General features: G+C 40.0%; 1 protein-coding gene across 1 annotated transcript in view; it reads left to right on the plus strand.

Moving 5' to 3' along the window:
• The first annotated feature begins 4,278 nt into the window (after window positions 1-4,278).
• Window positions 4,279-21,943, plus strand: part of LOC122640130 (brefeldin A-inhibited guanine nucleotide-exchange protein 5) — a 118,098-nt gene continuing 100,433 nt past the window's right edge. Inside the window, exon 1 of the mRNA XM_043833268.1 lies at window positions 4,279-4,459. Within this exon, the coding sequence (XP_043689203.1) occupies window positions 4,351-4,459 (109 nt within the window). The 5' untranslated portion in view covers window positions 4,279-4,350. The remainder of the gene's footprint in view (window positions 4,460-21,943) is intronic.

The following is a 21,943-nucleotide window of genomic DNA, read 5'->3' on the forward strand; positions in this document are numbered from 1 at the left end:
GTCGCTCCTATTTCCTGAAATTCCATGATGAACTTTGAGTTTGTACTGTGGAGTGCAGACCATCCCTGTTTTGGTTTCATGTCTCAGCCTTAGTTTTCTTTGACTTAATTCTACTAATGTTGAGTGTTGCTTGAGGAGCATGCCCGGCATTTTATTTTGCTTCTGCTTCTGGAATGCTCCTACTCCTCTTCAAGCCCTCACTCTCTCATTCTTTTTCCCCCCTGTTCTGTTGAATCATGATAAAGTGTATGGTTATTACTAGGCCTTGTGGATTTTCCCCTTTCCAGATAAATTAATTGGTTCACGAGCTTTAGGAAACATATTGTGTTGGCATGTGTTTTCTCTTAGTTTCAGGACACTGCTCTAGTCTGGGATTTTCTTATGGGAGTATTTATTTTGGGAGATCTTGTGAATTAAGTAGGCCTGCCTAGTTGGTTTGCCACCTCTGGGTGCAGAAGGTTCCTAGTATGTGGGGGTTGGAACTTGGAGGAGTGTTCCTCTTGAAAAGATTATTACCTTTTCCCCTCCCCCTCTTTTATTATCACGTACATGGTCTGATCTAGAGGTTATTCCAATGTCATTGGTTTTGGTATTAATACCAATCCTTGCATGATGCAAAATCCTTTTTTTGTTGGTGGAATTTCGCAAGTTATGATTTGGGTTAAATTGAATCATTCGTTATGGCTTGATTTACAAGTATATGTGCCTCAATATGAATATCTGTGGTTGATCCAAAGGTCCTATTTTAAGGAATTAGATGCCTACTATATACTTGATCTATCTTATTGATGAGAATTTGTTTTTGGTAGTTTGTTGATTTGTCACTTTGGTTTTGAAATTTATACATGGACATTGGAACTTAGATTTTTTTTGTTCATCATGATTTTATTCGTTGCTGAATTTTGATCTGTTAAATGGGATTGATGTTTTATGTGCTTAATAGGCAAAGGTCAAGTTCATATATTATAAGAATGAAACAGTTCCTTGTCACTGTCTCGAAGGGCTTCCTAAATGGTCCAACATTTTCAGCCATGTGGACAGATGATGTGGCAAATCTGACTATTGGATAGAGAGGATGTGGTTTGGATTAGTCACATTTCAAATTCCCTCTATTGGCATGCATCCGTATGTATACCTATGCGTGCCTACAGTGCTCCAACCGCTACTGTGCACTTTCAAATATTCCTGGATTGCAAAACTCTATTTTTCATTTGTCGAACTCCAATTGGGCTGAAACTTGACATGTGAGCAGCCTGTCCACAGAATCTGACCCCATGTGAAAATCTGCCATTTTTAGGGCCGTTTAGGTAAGGCTTTTTGAGTGTATCTGTTGAGATCCGTGTGGTCTAAGTTGTCAACGCACCTTAATTTTAGGGTTTTATGTTGTTTTTACCTTTTTACGCTTTTAGGTAAGGGTGTTAAACGGTCCAGTTTTGGTGTAAATGGTTTTAATGGTTTCGGTTTTAGACGGTTTCGGTTTCAACGGTTTAAATGGTTTTTAAAATTCTTTATTCAAATGACTTCTTTCTCTTTATTTTTTTTATTGAAGTAGATGTAAACTAAACATTGAATTGAATTGGTTATTGTTATATGTTTTCTTATAATAATTGTAAGATTATAATTGTTTATATATTTTAATTTTTTATTCAAAAGCTTTGAATGTCTCTTAGCTTTTTAGTGGAATTTGTTTTTCTTACCATAGTTATTTATTTTTTATTCAAAAGCTTTGAATGTCTCTTAGCTTTTTGGTGGAATTTGTTTTTCTTACCATAGTTATTTATTTTAACCATGAATGACTTAATTTACTATGTATATATTAATTGGGTTTAAAAGGTTTACCGTCGGTTTAAACGGTTCGGTTTTAACCATTTAACTAAACGGTCTCATATTTGAAACCATAACCAAACCATTTATTAAATGGTTTCGGTTTGGTTTTGACACCCTTACTTTTAGGGTTGTAACCACATTATAAATAAAGGTGACCTCTGTCATTAATGACAATTTGAATCATTCCCTAAATACCCTAAAACTCTGATTCTCAACTTGGTATTAGAGCCCAAAACCCTAGAAAGTTTTCTTTTCCTCTTTTCTCGCATTTTTCTCTTCCACTGCCGCTGCCACCCACTTGCCACGGCTCCTTCGGCCGCCGTACCTCACCGCTGGCGTCACCAGCGTCGGCGCTGCTGCTGGCGCTCTGCCGTGACTTCCCTTGGTCGCCTCCCTTTTTCCCATGGGTCTACCTTCCTGCGCTGCCGCTGTCTTCCATCGCCGCGACTCACCGCAGGACTCTCCACCTCCCTGTGCTGCCGCTGCCTTCCCTAGCCGCGACCTACTTGGTCGCTTTGCCTCACAGCCGGCTTCTTTGCTGCTGGCGCTGCCACTGCCGCTGCATTCCCTCTCTGTGACCCTCCTGGTTGCTATGCCTCACTACCGACCTCTCCGCCGCCGGCGGTGCTGCTGCTGCTGCTGCGACTTCCCTTGGTTGCTCCTCTCCTCGCCGTGATCAGCCAGGTAGCCCCGTTTCCCTGGGCGCTGTCGCTTGACCTCACTGCGACCCTCCCTTGTCGCCTTTTGGGTTCCCTTGATCACGTGTTCTCTCTTTGTCACTATTTTTTCATTTAATAGCTAATAGGCTAGTTTCCAATTAGGAATAGGAGTTTTATTTTGATATGGGAAGGATCTAGTTCAATCAATTAGGTTGTAATTGATTCTATAAATAAAGCACAAGGCTGAACAAAACCCACAGTTTGAGTTTAAAAAAACAAGAGAAAGCTTTGGCTTTGATACCTGTGAGATGCAGCTGCTGTGAAAGACCGCCTAAGTGAGAGGCCTTGTGGAGATAGGTGGGATACCTTCTCTATAGTAGGTGAGATATGTACATATCCTTCTTATTCCTCTCCTCTTCTTTACCATTTTCTCTCTCTGTTTTTTCTTCTTATTTGTTATTATCACTGCAACTGAGAATTACAGTGTGATACTGTGACCTGCTGGAGAATTGCATGCTCCATCAGTTCCCTATGGTGTGTTGAAGACTTAGAGGTGGAATACCCCCTCAAGGTTCCTATCGACAGCCTACTGTTTTGGGTGTTTTCCTATTATTTTGTTGCTGGAACTATTCATTAAAGCCTACTATTGTCAGTGCTTACGATCTTACTGTAAGTTAGGACTTCATTGACCTAGTCCTACATCTAAAACTTTATCTTATTTTAGAAATATAGATTGTAAAATTGTTAAAAATGGTTTTTTTTTTGGGGTGGGGGGTGATCAAAACTGAATTTTATGGCTGCTAGCATTTGCTATGAGAAACAAGATAAGGGTGGGGAGGAAATTAGAGAAAGGAAACAAAACCAGATGCAAGTAATAATGTTTCTTCATGCAGTGTCTTGAGAAGTTGCTTTGCTGCTTTAATTTTCCTTTGCACGCTGTTGCGTTGCTCGCTAATGTTCATCAAATGGGTGATCTTCCCTTTTGAAAGTCAATTATTTCAGCTCCTCTGCTCTCTAGGAGTGTAGTGGTAATGTTAATGATGAGTTTTGAAAAATAACACATGTGCATGGTATCCAGATTAATTGTTAAATTTGTGATCTGCTTTTGGAGGGGCTAACAATTGTTTAATTTCTGATTACGTTTAGCTGAAATCCATTTTATGTGTTGGTCCTCTGGAGTAGTTAAAGTAAGTGACACCACAAGTTGCCTGTGCCTCAATATTAGTGTCATGAATGTATGATGGAGATGGATATGATAGTTGCTGAAGACAAGTGTGATGATGTATGGCATCATATACATGATGACTTTGCTGGACAATGGCATTCGTCGACCATTTGCTATTTAATAAATAAAACACGAAAACATATTACTTGACAATCTGTCTAATTTTAAGTAAGTCACAATGGTTGTTATGTGATATATTAATCAGAAAATTTTGTGCAATTCTCAGTCATTCGAGAAGCATTCGAAGAAGTTTGTGGAGTTGAACTCTTATTCTGTTAGTAGCTTGTCTAGTTCTGTTCTTTCTTGGACCTTAGTTTGTAGGCTTTATGCCTTGGTTTCTTGTGGAGATGTTTCCTAGTTCTCCCCCCTTTTGGTGTAGCATTTGCATTCGTATTTATGCAGTAATTCATTTTATATTGTTGTCGTTCTTTTATTCGATTATTTATTTATTTTTTGTATTTTCCATGGCTCACACTCTTACTTATGGATAATATATTTGATGCGTGCTCTCGTCTTGCCTGATCTGTTGCTCGACTTGCAAAATTTGAAGGCTAATCAATTCAGTTTGCATTTTGTTTATCTGGGTTTAGGGTTTGAGTAGGATTGTAGAGCTCAAGGCTTTGGCATAAAGGCTTCCCAATGGCTGGTGCTGCGGGCGGTTTTGTCATTCGCTCCTTTGAGTCGATGCTTAAGGAGTGTTCAGGAAAGAAGTATGGCGCGCTTCAGAAAGCTATTCAGACCTATTTGGGTTAGTTCTCTTGCTTTAAGTATTTGGCTATTCTAAATAGTTATAACGGGGTCCACTGTTCTCTTGCTCTGAGTAAGTTATACCATGCTGAATATCTTTTTGACATGGGACATAAATAACAATTATATGCTTAAAGAATGTTCTGATTATCACTGTGACTTGAAACTTGAATAGATACTAGATAGAACACCATGGATTACTTTTAGGTCATTTATTTTATGAATCTTAATGAAATGAATTATTATTTTTTAACTGGAAATAGCTGCTAGAATAGGGTAACAAAAGGAAAAGACACATACTGGAAGTCAAATAGGAAAGCTGAAATATATATTATCACAAGCACTAACTCATAAGGAATCCCACTACCAGCCAGCAGTAGTTTTATCAAGGAAATTAAAGTGGGGATTTCTATTCTTATTATCAGCAGATATGCTACACTGATTTGTCTTATTTAGAAAAAACCAGAAGTCTTAGATTGTATATCTAGATTCTCTCAAACTGGGTTATAAGCTGGGGGGTGGATTGGGTTGCAAAGTGTAAACAGCAGAAAAATAGAAGAAGAGAAAGGAGAAAAGAGGAGAGAAAAAGATAAGAAGAGAATGAGGGAAAGCTGGCTTTCTCAATAATCATTTGAGAGGCCAGATATTATCATTGATATAGGAGAACCTTTACAGGGGTAAAATAGGAAAACAAAAATAGAACACACAAGTCCTGCGCCATAAGCTGACGCTGTTTCTCGAGAATGGTTCTTCCCATTTTACCCTTACTTCTAACACTCCCCCTCAAGCTGGAGCATATATATCAATCATGCCCAGCTTGTTACAAATATAGTCAACCCTCCCACTTACTAGAGACTTGGTGAGCATATCAGCAAGTTGTTCTCTAGTCTTAACAGACTTTCTAGAGATTACGCCTTGTTGGAGTTTTTCTCTTACAAAGTGACAATACATCTCAACATGTTTAGTTCTTTCATGGAATACGGGATTTGAGGGAATATGTATTGCTGCCTGGTTGTCACACCACAATTGCATTAGTGTAGAGCTCTCAAACCCAAGCTCAGTCAACAGCATCTTCAACCAAACCAGCTCACAAGTAGCATGGGCCATGGCTCGGTACTCGGATTCTGCACTTGATCTAGCCACTAAACGCTGTTTCTTACTCTTCCATGAGACAAGGTTACCTACAACAAGTATACAATAGCCTGTAGTTGACCTTCGATCCATGGGTGATCCAGCCCAATCTGCATCAGAAAATCCCTCAACTCGTGTATGGCCATGATCAGTGTATACTAATCCTCGTCCAGGAGCCTTCTTGAGATACCTCAAAATCCGAATGATAGCATTCTAATGAGGTGTCCTAGGAGATGACATGAATTGATTTACAACACTCACCGAAACGAAATATCAGGTCGAGTGAATGTCAAGTAATTCAGCTTTCCAACCAACCTTTTGTATCTTTCTGGATCATCAAAGGCATCTCCCTCATCTACAATAAGCTTGATATTTGGATCCAATGGACTATCAAGGGGTTTGCACCTTAGCATCCCAGTCTCCATAAGTAAGTCACGAGTATACTTTCGCTATGAAAGAGATATTCCCTTCTGAGATTGAGCCACTTCTACTCCTAGGAAATAGTTCAACGTTCCCAAATCTTTAGTTTGAAATCTCTGTTGTAGATGAGATTTCAAACTATCAATGCCTGTAGAGTCATCACTAGTAATCACAATGTCATCAGCATATACAATTAGAAAGATTCTTCCAGCATTTGTTTGGTGATAGAAAAGAGAATAGTCACTATTGCATCGTGACAAGCCAAACTCAAGGACCACCTCTGTAAATCGGCTAAACCAAGCCCTTGGAGACTGTTTCAATCCATACAATGATTTTTTCAATTTACAAACTAGTCCAGACTCCCCCTAAGCAACAAACCTTGGAGGTTGCTCCATATACACCTCCTCATGAAGATCGCCATGGAGAAAAGCATTCTTAACATCGAGCTGGTGCAAAGGCCAGTGATGCGAAGCAGCAAGGGAGATCAAGACACGAACCGAGGAGAGTTTGGCAACCGGAGAAAAGATATCCAAATAATCGACACCATACACCTGGGTATAGCCCTTGGCCACCAATCGAGCTTTCAGGCGAGCAAGAGAGCCATCAGCATTAACTTTGACCACATAAACCCAACAACAACCAATCACAAACTTTCCAGGTGGCAGAGGGACAAGATCCCAAGTGCAGTTATGCTTCAAAGCCTGTAATTCTTCATTCATAGCTGTCCTCCAACTAGAAATAAATAATGCCTCTGCAGTGGTCTTAGGAATAGGATGAGATGCAACAATGGAAAGGCAAGTGCGAAAAGTAGAGGACAAACCAGAATAAGAAACATGAGAAGATATTGAGTGTTTAACACACTGACGAGTACCTTTCCGATGAACAATGGGTATATCTAGAAACTATAGGACCAGGAATAGGATCCGCAGATGATACAGGCATCGCAGTAGGCGGGGCAACACTGGGGACAGCAGCCTCTCTCCGTGGTTCATGGTGATAAACATGAATAATTGGAGGCTTCGTAGGAGGTGGTGCAACAAGCATCTGCAAAGAAGGTTGAATAACACAAAGAGGAAGGTCCTCATCCAAAGAAGGATCCATAACAAATGCATGTACATAAGGTTAAGACTCAAAGAAAGAAACATCACCAGTAACAAAATACTTCCGAAGAATAGGAGAATAACATCGATACCCCTTCTGAACACGAAATTATCCCACAAAAATGCATTTGATGGCTTTGGGGTCTAACTTCGATAAACCTATAGTATGGTCTCGAATGAAACAGACACACCTAAAGACACATGGTGCCAAAGGGAATAAGGGCTTAGAAGGAAAGAGTAAGGCATGAGGAATGCCACCACCAAGGACAGAGGAGGGCATACGATTGATAAGGTAACAGGCAGTCAACACCGCATCGGCCCAAAAAGACTTGTCCACCTTCATTTCAAAGAGAAGGGACCGAGTCACTTCCATCAAGTGACGATTCTTCTGTTTTGCCTCACCATTTTGTTGGGGTGTATCAGAACAAGAAGACTGATGAATGATTCCACAAGTGGTCATAAAATCAGAAAAAGGTGCGGAAAAGTACTCTTGTGCATTGTCACTACGCAAAACTTTAATGTAAGATCCAAATTGATTCTTAATTTCAGCAATAAAGGAAGAAAAGATAGAGAACAATTCAGATTGACATTTCATTGAGTACAACCAAGTAACACGAGAGTAGTCATCAACAAAAGTAACAAAATAAACAAAACCCAACTTTGAACTTTGAAGACACACGACAAGGACCCCATACATTAGAGTGAACCAAAGAAAAGGGGTGTAAGGCCCGTTTGTTGACACGAGGGGGATAACTCACATGGTGGAGTTTTCCAAACTGACACGACTCACAATTTAAAACTGAAAGAGAACGCAAACTAGGAAACAGTTTCTGCAAACTTTGTAAGGACGGATGACCAAGTCGACAGTGAAGCTGATAAGGGGAGGCTGTGCTCGAACAAGCAACAGAAGAGGAGTCCTCAAGAAGATACAGTCCCCCAGATACCCAACCTCTACCAATCGTCCTCTTCGTCTGCAAATCCTGAAAGACACAAGAATCAGGATAAAAGGTTATTGAGCAGTTGTAGGCAGCTGTAAGTTGGCTAACAGACAAAAGGTTAAAAGGTAATGTTGAAGTACTGTTCATGTGACACTGTTCACGTGAACAGTGATTTGGTTGATATGTGTATCTTCTATTTTCCTAGCCCTAGTTGGAGTCCTAGTTTCTAATTATGTTAAGTCCTAATTCTACTGTGAGTTGTTAGTCTTAGTTTCAGTTTGAGTTGTTAGTTCTAGTTCTTTTCCTATTGTAACTTGGAATCCTATCATGATTAGGAATTCCTAATCTGATTAGGAGTTCCCCTTTTTATTATAATTTGAGATTATAAATACAAGTATTATGAGGGAGACTAATAAGTTAAACAGTTCTCTCCTCTTCCTCATCTTCTTCTCTTTCTCTTTTCTTCTCTCTAGAGTTACTGGTTACAGGTCCTAGGTTTTCTACATGGTATCAGAGCTATTGTAACCAGTACTAATTCTCTCCATAATAGCTGTTTTGAGAGTCGTTTTAAGTTTTTTGGTTTGAAGAAGGAAACCCTAGTTCATAAAAGAAGAAGAACTAGGGTTTCATATGATGAATCATACATATTTGATTCGAAGGTTTGCTGCTCGTGGTGTTTATTCTGCCGCGTGGATTGTCTGGTTTTTGCTATCGATTTTGGGGTTCTGAAATCGCTGAATATGGTAGTCGATTGTTGATGGCGTTTTGATATTGTTGAAACCCCTTCTGTTGGGGTTCATTGGTTCTTCGATTATTGCGGTCCCTGTTATGGTTTCTGATATTTGTTGGTTCGAAGGTTTGGTCGATGGAGTATATGCTGTCTCCTGGAGTTGATTTTCTGCTTTGCTTGCTGCTGCAGTAATTTTTTGGAGGAGTTACACTCAACTTCATCAATTAATGGTTTGAAGAAGTTCTTTTTCCTGCGGTAGTTGCTGCCCCACTTCACCTGCGTTTTTTGGAGTCTCTATTCCCTTGAAGACCAAGTCTCTTTTTTTTGCCTTGGAGATTGGTTTTTCTTATTGGAGATTCATTCCCGCAGCCATGGACAGCATCTATCAAAGGTTTTCACTCTCTTGAATCGATTTCTCCAAATATCGAACTATTTTTTTTCTGGTTCTTCTTTGACTGGCTGCATCGATCACTTGCTGGTTTATGGTTTCTCCCTGGTTTCGATCTAAGCTGCAACTACCGCCACGGCTGATTTCAGAATCACCACTTCAACTCTATCGTTACTCTCTGGACTCAATATTGTGGGAATCAATAGGCCCTGGTATTACATTACAACATCTTAAATTTCAGGTTGAACCAAGGTTGCAGGAGTGAGATCTATTAACTGAATCATGTTGGGTTTTCGCTGGATTTGCTGGTTCTGTTGAGTCGTAAGGAAGAAGTTAACATCCTTCTTTATGTTTCCTTTTATTTTATCACAACTCCCTTTGATTTGCTGAATCTATTTGCACTTGTAATGCTCCTACCGATGCTAATGTTGCTGCCTGCGATTCAAATTTCGTATTTGATTTGTATCGTTGCACTGGAGGAGAATTTTGGAGTTGTGGCTGGGTTTCGTAAGGTTGAAGTCGATGAGCTGCCGCTGGTTCCTCTTCTTCCTTGGTTTCCGCTGCTGTTTGGAGCCTTGAGGTTGAAGACGATGGGTTTTCCATACTCACGGTTCATTCTCCCCTATTAACCTCTTTGGTATTTAATGCTCCTATTACCCTTCCTTAATTATTACCCAACCATTTCATGTCTATTTACATCTTGCCATTATGTTTTTCTCCTTCTAAGTGTGTCCCCCATTATAAATCTAATTCCCTACATGACCCATTACTTTCTTATTTACCAAGGGACCCTTGCAAAATTCTGGTTATTTAAGGAACTGCCATTCTTTTTTGATACATTCCCCTATTTGACTACCCAATTGACCCTTAAAATTTTGGTTTATTACTAGTTTGCCCTTTGGCTTGGTTTGTATTTAAAAGTGGATTTCCACCAAATTACAGCCATGCCATCCTTTTTTCCAACACCGTTCCCTTTCAATAATTCTAATTCCCTTCATATCCCCTACATTTGGCCTATACCCATAACCCCTTTGGAAGTTAATGGTTTCTCTAATTTGTCATTTCTTCCTTTTCCATTACCCTTAGCACCTCTTGGACAATTCTGGAATAGTATGTTTTTGCCCTATCTCTTACATCATCTGTTATGTCCACGTGTACTACGCGTGAGGGGGGGATTATGTACAATACACCTGCAGACATTGCAGAACGCAGAACTTGGAGGAACATTGGTGCAGAACATAGAAGATCAGTTTTCTCCACCATTGCCATTGGGTATCCTTCGTTATTGGATTGAGTTTGCCGTAAGGGGGAGATTGAAGTATTGAAGAGTATTGAAGATATTTGGTTGTTGCCTATTTGAGGACTTTCAGTTGGGTTGATACAGTATTTTTTCCGCTCCCTGATTCGGTTTTTTTTGAAAGACATTCCAGTCCTGGTTTGCTGATCATGTCTGTCCATGTTTTGAAGATCTATTTTTTCAAGTTCTTGAAGGTTTATTTGGGAGCTGCATTCATATGTCAAGCTGGATTCTGCTGCACCTTAGTTTTTTTTTTCCATTTTGTTCAAGTTGGGCATTAATACCTTGTATGCGCCAACTTGAGGGGGAGTGTTAGCATTATTTGGAGTTCTTTTTTCTTTAGTTCAAGCTGGATCTTCTTTCCTTACTTATTTGTATAATCTAGCTTGAGGGGGAGTGTTGAAGTACTGTTCATGTGACACTGTTCATGTGAACAGTGATTTGGTTGATATGTGTATCTTCTATTTTCGTAGCCCTAGTTGGAGTCCTAGTTTCTAATTATGTTAAGTCCTAATTCTACTGTGAGTTGTTAGTCTTAGTTTCGGTTTGAGTTGTTAGTTCTAGTTCTTTTCCTATTGTAACTTGGAATCCTATCATGATTAGGAATTCCTAATCTGATTAGGAGTTCCCCTTTTTATTATAATTTGAGATTATAAATACAAGCATTATGAGGGAGACTGATAAGTTAAATAGTTCTCTCCTCTTCCTCATCTTCTTCTCTTTCTCTTTTCTTCTCTCTAGAGTTACTGGTTACAGGTCCTAGGTTTTCTACAGGTAACTTAGGCAAAAATAATACAGATGATAGGGACAAGGAAGAAGTGGGCCGAACAGTACCAGTGCCTCTGACTGTAGCACAAGAACCATCGGCTAAAGTGACACTCGAACGAGAAGGTTGCAAAGAGGAAAAGATACCTGAGATGCCAGACATATGGTCTGAGGCTCCTGAATCAATAATCCAAGGCCAAGAAGGGGAGAGACACGCAGTGGCATTACCTTTCTAGACAAAAGTAGTAGTGGAAGAAATGTCCTGAGCAGCCTTGGCCTGGCTAGAGCGAGCATACTCTTCCTCTGTCAAAGTCAAAGTCACAAGTGGGGCTGCAGGATCAACATTGGCAGTGTTAGCTATCTTGGCTGCAGGCTTGCCATGTAGCTTCCAACAATAACGCTGAATGTGACCAGATTTTCCACAATGATGGCAAGTCCTTGGAGGACCAGACTTCTCAGACAAGTCATGGGTACTAGCATAAGGTGCAGCTGGGGGGGGGATCTTGGTAGGCTGACGACCCCCACTGCGGCCACTACTCACAAGAGCAGTACTATCACTAGAAGGGACTCGAGTAGTGTCACGAGACACACGAAGAACTTGAGAAAAAGTGTCTACAAGAGATGGAATTATAACACCCCCAAGGATCTGAGATCGGACTGAATCAAAGTCAGGGCCAAAACTGCCCAAGAAGCTCATAACTGCTAATTGGTCAAGCTGTTGCTGCATGTGAGTAACATCAGCGGTAATGGGCAGCAAAGCATTCAACTCCTCATACATCATCTTGAAATCAGCAAAGTGTTCAGTCAGTGGTCGACCCTTTCTATCAACTCGATAAAACTCTTGAGAGAGTTCATAAATCCTGTAGAGGTTGTTGTGTCCAGAGTACAGTACAGCCAGATACGCCCATAGATCCTTAACAGTGTCAATATGGGTCACAAGATCTACAATATTGCTGTCCATAGAGTTGAGCATCTGGCCCAAGATGCGAGCATCAGTAACCTCCCAAGCCTCAGCAGTCATGGTGGCATGTTTCATGCCAATCAAATGATACTTCTCACCCCTTCCTGTGAGAACCAAGGTCACAATCTTGTGCCATTGCTGAAAATTCTGACTACCCTTTAGCTTCTTAGAGGTTAGAAAATTAGGTGAGGAGGAATGGAGGATACAACCTTAGGCATAGACTTGGTGTCCGTCGATGTCTCTCCCATACAAGGTTCGAAAACTCGGGTCTTGGAGCCATCTCGGCCCAGCCCAAAACCGAGTCGAGTCGAGGTGTCGCTGAGATCTCTGCGAGTTTTTGTAATTTTTTTTTTTCCGACTCTGAAGCCCATCTCGGTGGGTTTTAGACCTCTTTTGGGTCTGAAAGTTGGTATTCAGCCTATTTTATGCCATTTAAACACAATGACACTATCAAATTTTGCAAAAACAAAGTCCAAATAGGAGTTTCAGTTAGTGGGAAAGCAGGACATACACTTATGCTAGAAACCAGGACAGACAGACTTATTTATGCCTAATATCTTTTAAGTAAATGAAATAGTATTTCATTTACTTAAGATATTATTCATAAATAAGCAAATACCCCCTATTTGAATCCAATAAAAATAGTTAAAAAATCAAATTCCAAAAGGAAAAAAAGTCAACCCCCCAGTTCAAGAACAAAAACTAGATTTTCGACGGTAGGTGTAATTTTCAACTTTCTAATGCTGGGGTTTTTCTCAAATCTAAAAATTCCATAAATCTTATTATGGTAAAACATTGCTAAAAACCAAAAGTGCGGTAAAATATTCATTTGTTTTGATGTCCAAAAAACTATTTTCATTCAGAGCGATTTTGACAGCATTTGCGCACATCGAATTAAGTTTGACCGGTGCATAACTCCTTCAATATAAATCAGATTTTAGCAATCTTGAACTTGTTGGAAAGCTTTTAAAAAACAAAGCTTTCCAACTAGTCCAAGATTGTTAAAATCTGATTTATATTGAAAGAGTTAAAGTCCAAGATTGTTAAAATCTGATTTATATTGAAAGAGTTATGTTCCAGTCAAACTTAATTTGGTGTGCGCGAATGCTGTCAAAAGCGCTCTGAATGAAAATAGTTTTTTGGACATCAAAACAAATGAGTATTTTACCGCACTTTTGATTTTTAGCAATGTTTTACCATAATAAGATTTATGAAATTTTTAGATTTGAGAAAAACCCCAGCATTACAAAGTTGAAAATTGCACCTACCGCCAAAAATCCAGTTTTTGTTCTTGAACTGGGGGGTTGACTTTTTTTCCTTTTGGAATTTGATTTTTTAACTATTTTTATTGGATTCAAATAGGGGGGTATTTGCTTATTTATGAATAATATCTTAAGTAAATGAAATACAAAATATTTCATTTACTTAAATGATATTAGGCATAAATAAGTGTCTGTCTTGGTTCCTGGCATAGATAGGTGTCTGTATACCAAGAATTTCTAGCAAGATCTCGAGATCTGGCACTCATATAAAGGACCTAGATGGGCATTTTCCTTTGTCAAACCGAGATCTTGACCGAGATCCGAGATCTCGACCGAGATCCAAGATCTCGGCGAGATATTGTACTTTTGTGACTCGACCCCCATCTCGTCTCGGATTTTCATAATACCGAGAAACTCGGCGAGATCTCGCGAGTTCTCGAACTATGCTCCCATAATCACCACCAAAGAGGAACACCAATCAAACAGCAATGACTCTTAAGCCAATCCAAGCCAAGAAACAAAGAGGCAGCACAAACAAAACTCTATCTTTACCAAAGAGGCACCCGAAAGTGCAAATAGAACAACCAACCAATGCTTAATCCAAGATAAGCATGAATTACGAACTCATCATCATACTAAACAGCAAGTTAGTCCAATAGGAGTAATCCGATAGCACAACAAAAGCTCAAAGAACACTCCAATATCAAACCCATATCTCAACAAAGACCACATAGGTACAAAATAGTCCAAGAAATCAATTCAGACATGGAGAACATCAACAAAACAGTCCAAGAAAGCTCAAAAGAAAGATTCACAGTAATGGAAAATCACCAAACAGTGCATCGCATTCAAGCACAGGTCATTACTAAGAACATCAAACCTGAAATATAGATAAATCAACATCACCAAACCATTGCTGCAATCTGTCTAACACCTTCAAGGCATCACAACTGGGGTAAACTACCCCCTACGGCAGAGAGGAACCGAGAAGGTCTTCAAAATCAAATGGGGTTTATTCCACCTTCTTTTGGTGTAGAAGTGAGGGAAGGGACAGAGGGATGAAAGGAGAAGCTTGCCCTTTTGATCAGATCTGCTCTGATACCATGTAAACAGCAGAAAAATAGCAGAAGAGACAGTAGAAAATAGGAGAGGAAAAGAGAAGAAGAGAATGAGGAAAAGCTGGCTTTCTCAATAATCATTTGAGAGGCCAGATATTATCATTGATATAGGAGAACCTTTACAGGGGTAAATAAGGAAAACAAAAATAGAACACACAAGTTCAGTGCCATAAGCTGACGCTGTTTCTCGAGAATGGTACTTCCCATTTTACCCTTACTTCTAACACAAAGGAAGTCATTTCCTTTGATGGTAAGTTCGATCAGTTCTTTGAGAATATGAAATTTGGAGACCCAAGTGATGAAGACTGTCTACTCAAGTGTTTGGTGTTTGGTCCACCTCCATCATGATAGCTGTGAGAATGTGGAGGCGGCAAACAAAACTCATCATTCCTGAAGACATCTCTTGACAGTACATTGTCAGAGATTATGGGATGAAGGTCAGGATTCTTGAGTTCGATGGAGAAGGTGAGCCAGATGTAATTCTTGATTGGATGGCAAAGCTTGTGAGAATCTCTGCATACAACTCCATCCTTAATGACAAAAAAGGGTGCAGCAGGTCACTAAGAAGCTGGCAAGCATAACTAGCCAGCTTTGTTATGCTTGCTTGTGTTGGGTTACACACTCCTTCAGAGGAAAGCATAGGGTTGAATATGGTTTAGAGAAGAGATTTTAATGAGTTAGAAAACACAGACAGTCATTGGTCTGTGTACCATACCTGTGCATTGTAGCTTTGTCATGGGACTGTGAATGATGCAGTGGCTCTAGAGTGGTTAGGTCGATCCATCAAATCTGGTTCCTCAAACTGTTCTAAATGCTCTCAATGATGTTCTATTACCATACCTGTTCTCTGTTAGTTCTGATATCAGCAGCATCACATCCTTGTAATCAACAGAGAAATCTATAATTCTGATTTTAGTTGAAAGGTCTGATCCCTAAGAAAACTCAACTTGAGTTTGTAGGGCCTTGGACCTGTGGTTTGAGAGATCTCGAAATTCTTCTCGGTCCTAATTCTAATTCTGCTTCCCTTTTTGATTTCTGTCAGTATAAAGCATACTTCTGAGTTTCTATTCTATCTTCTATTCATATGTTTTATTTCTTTCATGTATCAGATCTGTTTGCACAATAGTATGCACAATCCAGTTTCTTATAATCCCTATTGGCTATTAGAAACATTTGCTTGGGCCTACTCCTACCCTATTGTAGCTGCTCCATTAATCCTAGATCCTGAGCTAGAGTTGGATTTTATTTCAATCTACGTTAGGAGAATTGCTATTTCTCTTCTTATACAGATACCATTGTTAGTAATCAAATTATCAAATGATTGAGAATTCAAGAGTATGTGTACAAGTTACAGTCATTGATCCATTACATTAGAGGTGAGAAGGAAAGACTTTAATTCTGTATTTAAGATTTTAGTTTTACAAATTTCCATCATTGATACAGCAACAATATAAGCCAAACTAGAAATACTAAATAAATGCAGGCTTCTGAAGAAAAATATATAGTAAACTATATTAAAAATCCGACAGAAATATCAATAGCTAACATTATGTGATATACTAAAAACGTGATAGAGTGAGTCGGAGTGACTAACATTTAAACTTTTCTAGTAGTGATATATAACATAAGGTGTCAACAGCAAGGGTGGAAGTTGCCTTGAATTGTGAACATGAAAAAACAAGTAAAGTTAACCAACCTTAGTTTGCGAATAACAGTTCCCAAGGTGAGTAAACTGTGATTTATGTGGCAACCTCCTTTTAATCTTGTTCCAGCTTATAATGCCTGAGACACATGCTCACTTCCAGCCAAAAATAAACAGTGACTGGGTTCATGCCTGAGAGGCTGAGACACATGCTCACTTCTTCTAACGTTCTTTTAATCTTGTTCCAGCTTATAATGCCTGAGACACATGCTCACTTCCAGCCAAAAATAAACAGCGACTGGGTTTGGAAACCCAAGACTAACCCGGGCTTTTGGACCAACAAGGGTTGGTAGTAGTTATTTATTTCTTTGGGTTATTTTTTGAGGAAAATTCTGTGTACACCCCCTGTACTTTGCCTAAAAAAATAATTAACCCAAGGTTTCCAATGATCACCTTGTACACCCCCTCGAGTTTTAAAAAAAACACAAAAATAACAGTTCGTTAGGAACTCAATGTTAACTGATGACGTGGAGTATACTTTGGACTTGAAATGACCGTGATACCCTTTCACCCCAAAATAAAAGATAAATGTATCATATTTGAAATGACAATATTACCCTTTACAAAAAAATCTCTCCTCTCTGACAGTCTTCCCCGACCCAACCCACTCCTCTCCCTGTGTGCAGCACCCTCTTCCCTCGCCCTTCCTGCTGCAAGCACCCAACCTTTGCTAATTTCTTTCCATTCCGACCGCAAGGAGACTCTGATCCCATTCTCTACATGACCCAAAAACCCCTTTCCATCTCTCATCTTCTCCACTCTTTAACACCACAATACCCAGCCGAACTCTTTTTTTTTTCCCTTTTTCAACCCATTCTCCAAAACCCACCGACTGAACTTTCATTTACCTTTTACCTTCTTCGATTGCCCATTCAAACCTCTAACCTCAACCAGATCATCTTCATCTTTCCAACCCACAAACTCAATCACAGCCATGGCCGCCGATCTCATCCTTGTTTCCCCCCCCTTTGAAGCTACTTAATACCTATAATCTTTTCTCTTCAACCTCTAGTTGTTATTCGTCTCTCACTTCCTCTGATTTACCTCTGACCTTATTTCTTTCATCATCATCAGAACCCAGTTTGCATCGTCTATAGCTGAAATCCTATCTCTGTTCATCAGGTTCGATCGTGAGCCTTGAAATGAAGGGTTCTGCAAATGCAAGTGTTGATTGAACTTGATATGACCTCTCCATCGTTGGTTCCAACTCATCTGATTTAATTCAACGGAAGGACTTTGCAGCTAACTTTGCTGCTGATTGTATCGACCATGTACCGGCGTACCGCTGATCTGATAAACCTGAGTGTAGCTGCTTTCCACGACTCCATGTTAGTTATATGAGAGTTTGATGGACGTTTCTTCAATGGCGTCAATCATCCCTGCTGCTGCAAGAGTCCCCAGTGTCTCTGCAACCTCCGGGCAGAATACCTTCTCCTCTTATGCTTGTTTCATTGGGTTTGAGCTCCGAATGGGCGGCGTAGATGGCAGTGGTGTGAGCAATGGGCCGCTACCGATGATGCAGTGGCGGGTCTTCAGGATCTGGAATTCATCTATGGCGGCGCCGGAGAGTTTGAGAGAAAAGAAGAGATGGTCATTGGTTTGTTAGAACTGTTAGGAAAGGGTATAACGGTCATTTCAAGTCCAAAGTATACTCCACGTCATTAGTTAATGTTGAGTTCCTACCGAACTGTTATTTTTGTGTTTTTGTTTTTTTTTTTTAAAACTCGAGAGGGTGTACAAGGTGGTTATTGGAAACCTCGGGTTAATTATTGTTTTAGGCAAAGTACAGGGGGTGTACACGTAATTTTCCCTATTTTTATTTTATTTTATTTATGTTGATAGAGTCGTAGGATAAGGTTGTGGAATTTGCTCAGACTCTATTCCAGTCATTGAGTTTGAATAGGATAGTTTCTATTATTTTCTTTATATTTGCTTGTACTCAGTGATAGAAAATGGAATGAATAAGAATTAAGTTGTTTTGTGTTACCGTGGAGTGCTTGGCGAGTTTCCAGTGTGGCCGACAGTGCAGCCTTCCCTTCCTTCTTCTCAGATTCGATTCCCTTCTCCTTTGTTCTCCTCTTCCTTTATCACCATCTTTTTCTTTATTTTCTGTTTCTCCACAAGCTTGGGGCTCGATGAAACAGAAAGAATCAGCATGTTGAGAGCCCGCTCCCAGTTCATTGTGGAATCCATTGAATGCGTTGGTCAAGCATGGGATTATGGCCGGAAAGGGGTGGGTGGTCTACAATCAGGGTGAAGCAGCGAAGAATAAAGGTTTTTAGTCATTTTATAGGATCTCCCATTCATCAAAAAGGCCATTCCTTCTTTGTAAACACCAATTCGACTGAGTTCCTCTTCCTCAATCTCGGTCCCCATACCCTGTTTCTGTGGTACTTCCAGTCCATAAGTTTGGGATCAATATCCCTGGTTCCTCCTTTTTCCTCAGAGATTTGAGTCGTAGGGACCCCTCCCCTATACAATCCAAATCCCAGTTTCCCTGCCCCAACCAGTCCCTCTACTGTGATATTCAAAGTTTGTAAATAGGCTGGTCCTAAGCCTGCCGCTATCTGCAGTTTCAGGGAGCTTTCTTGGAACGGTCCATTGCTGTTTCGTTGGACTATCACTTGGGCTTCATAGGGCTGGGGCATATAGAGGTTGTTCCAAAATTTCAGCTCCATCAAGGCACTGTTGAGTGAGAACCATCCTTCATAGTGTTCTGCTCTTCCACTTCTGTTATAGGCTGGAGCTAGAAGATGATACCTCTTCCCCCTTTACGAAGTAATATCTTAAGGGCAATTTACATATTTGCCCTCTCCTTTTTCCTTTATTCTAATTAACCCTTATTCATCTTGTATTCTAGCATTACCCTTCCACCCTTATGTCTATTTCCATTTAAGTCCTCACTTTATTTCTTGTAGCCTTAACTTCCATTTAATTACAGAACCGCCATTCTCTCTACTATTTGAGTTGTATAGCATTCTAGTGGGTCCATAGTAATTCCAAATAGGGTTTTTGAACCTCAGGATTGCTTCAGTGAACCATACCTATGAACTGTAACTTTGAAGAAGAACCTTGGCCACAGTTAGCAATTCAAAAGCAGTTGAAACCGCTTAAGAAAACACTTATTTATTTATTTTTTTCCAATCGATTTTTATGACCATAGGAGGCAGGGTGTATATGCTTTTGTAGAACTCTCGAAATTTGGCTCCTACTACTTCTAGGACTTGCCCAATCCTGATGCAACTCATATTACTATTTAGTCGACCAACAATGGACTGCAACTTCTAAACTGGCTATAAAAATAAAAAATCTAAATTCTGAAGAAGCTGGGACCAATATACATTCAAACTCCTAATTGTACTAGAAAAAAGGCTAAGATCGAAAAACAGAATTCGTGCAACCCCCCATCTTCCAAATTTTTGGACTTCATATTTGAGCTCATTAGAACCCAAGAATTAAAGGCGATCAATCATCAAAACATTCACTGTTCTTGTGGGACACATTACCCCTAAGTTGGGTTCGGTGCTCCTACTGTATATATGGCATTTGTATTTTATAGATCCTTTTATTTCATTTTTTTGGGTGTGGATGAATACTTGTTTTGGATCCCTTGGTTGGAGAGGGTATTTTTAATGGTTAGTTCATTGACTTATTTGAGCAGATTTGTTCCATCAAGGGTTATTATGTTGTGTGGGGCCTGTGGGCCCTACACCGTGGTGAAATGTAAGTATTTGGGAGCTGCTTTGTTCGATCTGTTTGAAGTGCTCCTTAGTACCACCATTGATCCTTCAGAAGTTAAAACCTGATTGGAGGTGGCCAGCTTCAAAGGTGGGCGGTTCTAGGTTAAACCAATGGTTCTTTCTGATGAGGTGAACTAGGCTGAATAAACCAGAACTAGAAAACCAGTTAGAAAACCAGAATCACTAAACCACAACTGAGAAAATAGGGCAGAATATGGAGAATGATAATATGATATCTCGCAGTCCACTAAATTAATGGAGCTGAAACTAGGGTTGAAAGGAGGTCCTAATAGATGTATTATATGTCTAGAATTTCGAGGCTAACCGATGGTCTATGATGGGCTTATGTGATGGCCTATGATTGGCATAAGTTATGACCAGAAATGGGCCCTAAGTGTGGGTCTGACTCTAACTTAAGTCATGACCTATTGTGCTTGATTATAACTCGAGCTATTGGGCCCAAGTATGGGCCTGATTGGGCTGGCCCTTTTGATTTTTTCTCCTCCTAAGCTGCTGACCTTGTACTGCATCAGTTCTCCCCGGCTTGAAGAAACTCATCCTCTAGTTTTATTGAGTCAAGGAATCAACTGTGTATGATGAATGTCCAATTTCAGCTTGTACAAGTACTCTGGCAACTCACAATAGCTAGTGATGAAGTCCTCAAGATGTGGCCCTCTCCTTGAAGAAGTTGGGTGGAATCACGAATTCGATGTGGTCAACCTCAGGATCAATCTCAGCTATATAGGGTGTTTCCATTGAATCTTCTGGAACTGTAGTGCAAGCTCCACTTCAATCTCTGAAGTAGTACCAAGCTTTTTGTCCTTTTCAATGTCGCTCTCTTCCTTAGTGTCAGTGGTAGTGTCGCAGCATATAAGGTTGACACCTCGAATATCCTCACCTCCCTCATAACTATGTTAGTAACCACTGCATTGAACTGGTCCATATATTCAGCTACTGACATTATCACCTTGTTGTAAGGAGTTCAATCTATCATGTGGTTGTGCTTGGAATGTTTGAGTCAAATACTTGTCTTTTAGTACTTCTTTCATCTCTCCCCACGTAGTAATGGATGCATCAATCCCATGTAATCGCCTTTCATGATTCCTCCACCTGATCAACTTGGCATGAGCTAGGTGCAGTTTTTGTGGCTCTATGGAGTTAAACCATTCAAAGTAGCCATCCAAGCAACATAAACAATCGTAGAATACCTGGGGATAATGTTTGCCATTGTACTCCTTCAACTCCAACTTGATTTTATGATACTTGTCCATAACATGACGGTTAGGAGTACCAGCCTCAAAGTATGCACATACATGATCCTCAAAAGAGGGTTGCGGTGGTGGTGGTGGTTGAGCAATGATTTTTTTGGAACTTTGAAGGTTCTCGTAAATTTATTGCCTCTTCATGAGGTCTAGGACTGCCAAAAAAGGGCTCCATGCGTTGTTGTTCTATGTTAGAGACACGTTGGGTAAGTTGTGTAAGTGCATCAATAACGTGGTTCAGGTTATGATCAGTGCTAGGTTGTTTGGATGGCTGTGGGTCGCTGTTGACCATGGCTCTGATACTGAGAAAATTGGGCAGAATATGGTGAAAATGATATCTCACAATCCACTAAATCAATGGGGCTGAAGCTAAAGTCGCAAGGTCCTAATAGATGGATTCTATGCCTAGAATGTCAAGGCAAAACGATGGTCTATGATGGGCTTAGGTTATAACCAGAATATGGCCCAAGTGTGGTCATGACTATAACTTAAGTCATGGCCTAGTGTGGGCTGAGTGGCTGATTATAACTTAAGTTATTGGGTTTATGTATGGGCCTGATTGAGCTGGCCTTGTACTGTATTACCTTTTTTGTTCAAGGTGTGAAAATGAGTTTGATTAACTCTTCTCGCTCAAGAAAATTTGGAAGGTTAAGGTGTATAATAAGGCAAAA

This window comes from Telopea speciosissima, chromosome 9 (assembly GCF_018873765.1).
Source record: "Telopea speciosissima isolate NSW1024214 ecotype Mountain lineage chromosome 9, Tspe_v1, whole genome shotgun sequence".
Classification (NCBI taxonomy): Eukaryota; Viridiplantae; Streptophyta; class Magnoliopsida; order Proteales; family Proteaceae; genus Telopea; species Telopea speciosissima.